Genomic DNA, 6,911 nt, shown 5'->3' with positions numbered 1-6,911 from the left:
GAAGAGTGAATTGATAAGCCTCTGATGCTGTGTCTTCACTGCACCCAGATGGAATTCCAGGACCTCAGAGGTTTGAGCAGGTCTGCAAAAAAAATAATAATAAAATAAAATAACATTTGATTAACTTGGTTTTTCAATCAGAGTTTGATCTGTCAGCCTAGATGTTCCTGAGACTGAATATGCCCTTTGCCACAGGAACTCTGCATTACTCTGTGACTAAACTAGAATTTCTGTCTAGATAAGGTTTCTGTATATCAATCTGTACCTATTTGGGGTCAAACATTTAAAAATGAGGGACTATATAATACACATAACTCAATATTCTCACAGCTCTCAAGTGATTTTCTAACATAATGCAATCCCATCCCTTAGTCTATTTTCAGGCATCCTATGGTTACAAGGAGTGGTGATTGTCATATATTTACTTTTCCAAGTTCAAAACTGAGCTACCTTACAGCAGCCGACTCAGGAGAAATAGCCAAGGCTGTGTCTCTCTAGATTTAGACATGAGGGAGTACTTAGAGGAAAAAGAGGAATGTCTAAGGCTTGGTGATCTGAGGTTGTGCATATAAAATAGAATATTTGCCATCCTGTCTGCCATCAGTACAGTCTGTGTTAAATAAATCTAATTTTTAAATTTTTATTTAGAAATAGTAATAGAGGATGTTTTATCTGAGCAATGAGCATGTAAATATTTCAGTAAATGGTTAATGATGCTCTCTTTGCTTTATTATGAATAAGATGAGTAGTAGGCAATTCTTTAAAAAATTTCCTGATATTTTGGAAGGATTCTAGTGTAAGAAGCAGAGTTCTAGTTTTTAGTTGGTGCTGTTAGATAGAGTGATGTGTGGCATAACTGGCAGTGGATGTGAGTAAAGAGGGAACTAAAGACTTCTCAAGACCCACAGACTATCTGCATCAAAAAGCTGCACTGTAAAGGTACCTTTTCTCACAAATACAAGTAGAAGATCCTAAGATGAGCTGAGTCCAAATGACCTTACCGAGCAGAGTTGGTTTTGGCTACATTAACTAGGGGAGATTCTGGAGGTATGGTTTTCATGTCATAAGAAAGCTCTTTCTAGGGTTTTCATAAAAAGTAAAAAAACAAAATGAAATTAAAATTCAAAAGAAACAATAAAATGTATATGAATTTTGGAATGTGCTGGTTTTCCAGGCTGTGACTATAAGTAAGCAGGTGAAATTTTCTTGTCTTTAGGTTTCTCAAAAGCTAAGATGAATGCAGAGGGTTCATTGAGTTTCATGTCCTCCAGTGACCCATGGAGTTTTTAAGACTAAGCAGAGGCTCTGATGGTCAACTTCTTATGCTAAAAAGATCTTTCCCAGTTGTTGTGTTATGTGTGTACACACCTATAACTTTGGCAACATTAATCCAGCATCCTGCATTTACTGCATTCCTATATAATAGTACTTTTTAGACAGCTTTAAACAACTCTATGTTTTCATGTCTTTTGAAATAATCAAAGAATATACTACTGGAAGATTTTAAAATTAAAATATAACCAAGAATGTGGTTCTTCCTATGACTCTGGTACATTAAATAAAGACAAGACACAAAAAAGAAATTGTCTGTGATAAATGAAATATTTTTGGCTCTGACTGAATGTCTTAGATCTTAAATCTTAAGTCCCAGGTATCTGGACTCCTGAAAATAGCTGTTCTTTAACATAAGGTGCCAAGTGATAGTTTCTAACATTGGAAACAAAATTATTATTGCTCTAAATGTCCTCAACGCATGCTAATGGACCACTGAGACATAATCTGAGAACACATACTTATGCATTCCTTTTTATAGAAATTTAACATGCAGATGTTAATTTGTAAAATGTAAGCTTATTGTAGACTGTATTTCCAAATTGGGCATTGGAAAACCGAAGAGGACAGCTAGAATATTCCTTCTTCTATAGACTTGTATTCAAGGAAGTAAAAGAAAAGGTTCCTCTTTATTCACAAGGCATGACACAAATGACTTGTTTTTTAAAATGATGCCAGTTTAGTCAGTACAATCAATAATAATCAATTATCTCTAAAGAAAATATTTTCTTCATCTCAACAGGAACACAGGTAGAGAGCCTGCTGTAAGTAAATGTTTTCCTGATGAATAGACATCAGTGAATCATCAGACTGGAGCCCATGTTCAGGTAGGGAGCCTACTGTCTAATGTATCCAGGTGTCACTGGTTTTCTAGGACATGTGTATCTGTTTTTAAACTCAAATCAGCCACCAGATATTCTCATTCCCTCTAACTAGTCTTCTCTGCGTGGTCCTCATGCAGCTCCCTTCTGAACAAGAACATTCTAGATGAGGACAAGAAGTATACCTAAAAAAATATTACTCTCCTTGTTTTCCTGGTTTATTCAAATCAGAATCCAAGTTCTTTGCTCACTACACAATTGCCTTCACACCTGTTCTCTTCACAAGCACTTGTCTAATTGTTTTTGTCCTCATTGACTCTCCCTTCTGATCTTCCCTGTTCCATACTCATCTCTTTGAGTACTTGAGCTCACACAGACCACCTTACATAGTGTCTAAATCTAGTGGCTCAGGGAAGGATACATTATAGCTGTCTCTTAACCTTGATCTCTCATGATTACACACACACACACACACACACACTCAAAAACATATGAACTTATGTAATATTAGGTCATATTCTTAAGTTTGTTGGTCTAGTCTTATCATCACCTTCTTAATTTGTGCTACAGATTACATGATCTTCCAAGAATTAATGCCAGAGCATGATACCATCTAAGAAAGAAAAGGTGTTTAAAAGGTAGACCATGAAAGTGGTTATTGTAGATGTTATTTATACTTTATATTTACCTGTCAGTATATACCATTTATTTAAACACTATAATAAGAAAGCACAGGATTCTTCTGGTATCATATTTATTCCATGTCACGTGTTCCTTGTGTACTTGCCTTGTTCCTACCTATGCAGTCCTCATTATCAGTATTTTTTTATTAGATAACTATAAACTTGTATTTCCATTTTCTGTGACAAATGCAGTTTTAAAATTGTTTTGGGGTCAGCATAGACAAATAGAATGTTGAAAGATTTGTTATGACATATGGATAATTTTCACAAGGTACCATTTGTTGTTCTTTATTTTTGAAAAATATCAGTAATCCAACATGACTATCAAGGTCAGTAACATTCTTAGGCTGTGTGTCCAGTATTTTTCTCAAGCACATACATGTAAAGCATGGACTCATAGACTGAAAAAAGGTAAGGGAAAAAAAGGATGTATTGGAAAATTGATAAATCATGAATTTTGCAATCTTGAGAGACTAAATGAATAAGAATCATGTGACACAGAGCAGAGCAACAAGAGATAATGTTACAGAGATCATAAAAAATAAGAAACATCATGACAAGAATGTTTATTCATTTTAGATGATAGTTTTATATTTTAGATTACAATACATCATATCATTTCCATTTTCAATTTTCCCATCAAGGCTGTATCATGTATTCTTTCCACTCTCTTGCAAATTTAGTTTCTTACCCAACCCCAAGCAATTCTTCTAGAAAATATATACATACCTGTAAATTACACAGATGGAGCATATTATACTTCTCTGTATAGGAATATATAATAATACATTAATCATTTTACTATTGTCTAATTTATTTATTCTAAACATGGATAATTATTTTTGCTTTATTGTCCTTAGGTAAGTCTAACATGTGTAAATAAAATATATGTAACATAAATGATATAATTAATAAGTCATTTCTGTATTATTTGTGCTGCTAAGATGGCAAGTAAAGGCACTTGCATCCAACCTGGTGGTCTGAGTTTGATTCTCAGGATGGAGGAATGGGTACTTGCAGTGGGTACTCTATCACCTATTCAAGTATTATGGTGTACATGCACCCTTCATTACATAACAAGTTTTTAAAGTTTGATGAGGAAAAAGTCAAGAAAATACTGTTACAGAGTTTCTTCTGTAATGAACAAATTTGTAAAGGCTTCTCACTCCTGCCAATGGAGTATAAAAACCTGAACATCAGAATAAGGAGAGAGAAAGGGAGAGCAGTGAATGCAAGCAACATTTGTAGTATTTACGTATATTTGTATAATATTTACAATTGTAAAATATAACAAACATACATATTATGCAGTATGTACCATTTATTATATTAAAACTTTCATTTTGAGTATGTATTCAGTTGATATTGCTAAAATTTCACAAATCAAGGCATTTTTATGGAAGTGAATACAAAAAATAGCATTTAATGACTAGTGTGGGTCTGAGTACACACAAAATCTTTTCATTCTAAAACAGTGAATTGGCAGTGGATGGAATTCTCAGGAAAAGCAAAGACTCATTAGAGATTTTGAGAGTCAGAACATTAAGGAACAGGTCTTTGTCTCTAGTATGGCAAGTTCGGGAAAGATGGCCAAGAAGGAGGTGATTTAGAGATTAGAGTGAGTGAGTACAGAAGTTTCTTTGTTTGTAAGGGAGGTTAATAATAGTCTTGTATGGAGTTATCTAGAAGGAACTGTGTGTGCTGTCTTAGTTATGTTGCTGCCTTTGATGTCATCATGACCATACAGACATCCCTGAATTGTGAGCACGGCCAGGGAAACAACATTCAGTTAAGATTTCAAAATACATTCAACAGAATGACAGTGCTGGAAGAACAATGCAGTGCAAGCATTCAGTACAAGCCAGTTCCTCTTTATTCTGTTCTATGTCATATGATAAGTGTCTTTGCTTTCAGGTCACTCCTTTCAAGAAATATAAAGATATACATTTTCATGGAGAAATGGAATCAGAGCTCAAGTGATTTCACTCTGTTAGGGTTGCTTCCACAAAACCAAATTGGCTTACTACTTTTGCTGCTCATTATACTCGTCTTCTTTCTGGCTTTGTGTGGCAACTCAGGAATGATCCACCTCATTCGTGTGGATCAAAGGCTTCACACCCCCATGTACATTCTACTGAGTCAGCTTTCTCTCATGGACTTGATGTATATTTCTACCACTGTTCCCAAAATGGCATTTAACTTCCTCTCTGGCCACAAAAACATCTCTTTTCTTGGCTGTGGAGTACAATCCTTTTTCTTTTTGACCATGGCAGGTTCTGAGGGCTTGCTCCTGGCTTCCATGGCTTATGACCGTTTTGTGGCTATCTGCCATCCCCTTCATTATCCCATTCGCATGAGCAAAATAACGTGCCTGAAGATGATCATAGGATCCTGGATATTGGGCTCAATCAACTCTTTAGCACATACTGTCTATGCCCTTCACATTCCTTACTGCCATTCTAGGTCTATTAACCATTTCTTCTGCGATGTTCCAGCCATGTTGCCCCTGGCCTGTATGGACACTTGGGTTTATGAGTACATGGTGTTTGTGAGCACAAGCCTGTTTCTCCTACTGCCTTTCCTTGGGATCACAGCTTCCTATGGTCGGGTCCTTTATGCTGTCTTCCATATGCGCTCAAAAGAGGGGAAGAGAAAGGCCTTCACCACATGCTCAACTCACTTAACTGTGGTGACATTTTACTATGCACCTTTTGACTACACCTATCTTCGACCTAGGAGTCTTCGTTCCCCTACAGAGGATAAGATTCTGGCTGTCTTCTACACTATCCTCACCCCCATGCTCAACCCCATCATCTATAGTCTGAGGAATAAGGAGGTCCATGGGGCCATGACAAAAGTCGTTGGTACTTTTTCTTCAACAAAATCTTAATTGCTCATTCACTACTCCTCTTTATGTTCCCCTGGGGAATGTTTTAGAGCAGTGCTATCTATTGGAAATGTAATGTATTCCACACAGATGTCATTATTTTCTGGTGATTCCTTGCTAGTTTAAACAACATTTTTGTTATTATATACTATTATAATGTTCAAATGTTTATTTAATTTGTGTTACCATCAGTAATATCAGTGATAAATATTAACAAATCGCTGCACTATAAATATATGGTGTGTATACATTTTGTATACCCAAATATTACTGTAAATGTGATAGTATTTATGACCAAATTTACCAGTAGCTACTTGAAAATTGACATAAAATTCTTTGTTTATATATTTTGCTTTCATTCTTTTCATTCTTCAAAGCCTTTTGTGTGTTTTATATTTATAACTCAATGTAATTTGGACTATACACATTTCAAGTGATGAATGCACACATCACACATGCTAAACTGTGTTGAATATAAAACAATATAAAAGTTATGAAGTGTTTTAAGAAGATAAAAACTCAGAAATCACTCTTTCAACTTGGTTGAATCTCTTAAAAGCAGACAATAGTTATTAAACATTTTCTAATTTTTTTCCAAATCAGGAATTATGGAAAACTATCTACAATTGATCAAAGTATATATTAAAACAGTCTTTACAATAGACAAATATTGAGTCTGGTTATCATCGTAATGTGCATAAATTTAAGGATAATAAAGTCAAAGATTTTAAGAAACTGTATGCACACAATTATTCCAATTGCGTTTGTGTTGGCTAGATTAGTTCTTGGTATGTAATGCCACAGATAAATATAGTTAAATGTAATATCTTACATATCTTAAAGGAGAAAATGTTGACTATATTCACTCTAAGAAAGTAAAAGAATGCATGTGGTAATCTGATTTATTATTGCAATTTCATCATTATATAACTTTATATAAGTATGAAATATTGCATCATAACTTTTCAGTAATTACAAGCGTCTGTCACTTAAAACAGCTTTATAGCGGTGAGTTTTAAAATGTATTTATGATGTACTGAATATTGATACAATGAGAAGAAATAAAATATGGTAGCTTGGACTTGATGATTTGGAGAGTTCTTATTTGTTCCTTTTATTTGTACCATGATCCTCTGCCATACAATTTACATATTTACATATATATATATATATATATATATATATATA

The 6,911-nt window shown here is 34.4% G+C and overlaps 1 protein-coding gene across 2 annotated transcripts; it reads left to right on the top strand.

Annotated features, from left to right (window-relative positions):
- The first annotated feature begins 417 nt into the window (after positions 1 to 417).
- Positions 418 to 6,809, top strand: LOC117717983 (olfactory receptor 2L13-like). Of its 2 annotated transcripts, none has more exons than XM_076942643.1 (3): positions 418 to 939; positions 2,075 to 2,159; positions 4,751 to 6,809. In XM_076942643.1, the coding sequence occupies exons 2-3, from the start codon at positions 2,152 to 2,154 to the stop codon at positions 5,724 to 5,726; spliced, it is 984 nt and encodes a 327-aa protein (XP_076798758.1). In that variant the 5' UTR covers positions 418 to 939; positions 2,075 to 2,151; the 3' UTR covers positions 5,727 to 6,809. The 2 variants fall into 2 exon arrangements, with proteins under 2 accessions (XP_076798758.1, XP_076798757.1); XM_076942642.1 differs by having other exon boundaries at positions 418 to 1,047.
- The last annotated feature ends 102 nt before the right edge of the window (positions 6,810 to 6,911 follow it).

The sequence above is a fragment of the Arvicanthis niloticus genome, chromosome 12 (assembly GCF_011762505.2).
Source record: "Arvicanthis niloticus isolate mArvNil1 chromosome 12, mArvNil1.pat.X, whole genome shotgun sequence".
In the NCBI taxonomy this organism is placed as follows: domain Eukaryota; kingdom Metazoa; phylum Chordata; class Mammalia; order Rodentia; family Muridae; genus Arvicanthis; species Arvicanthis niloticus.
The sequence above is the reverse complement of the archived record's forward strand: the minus strand, read 5'-3'. Positions and strand labels throughout refer to the sequence as shown.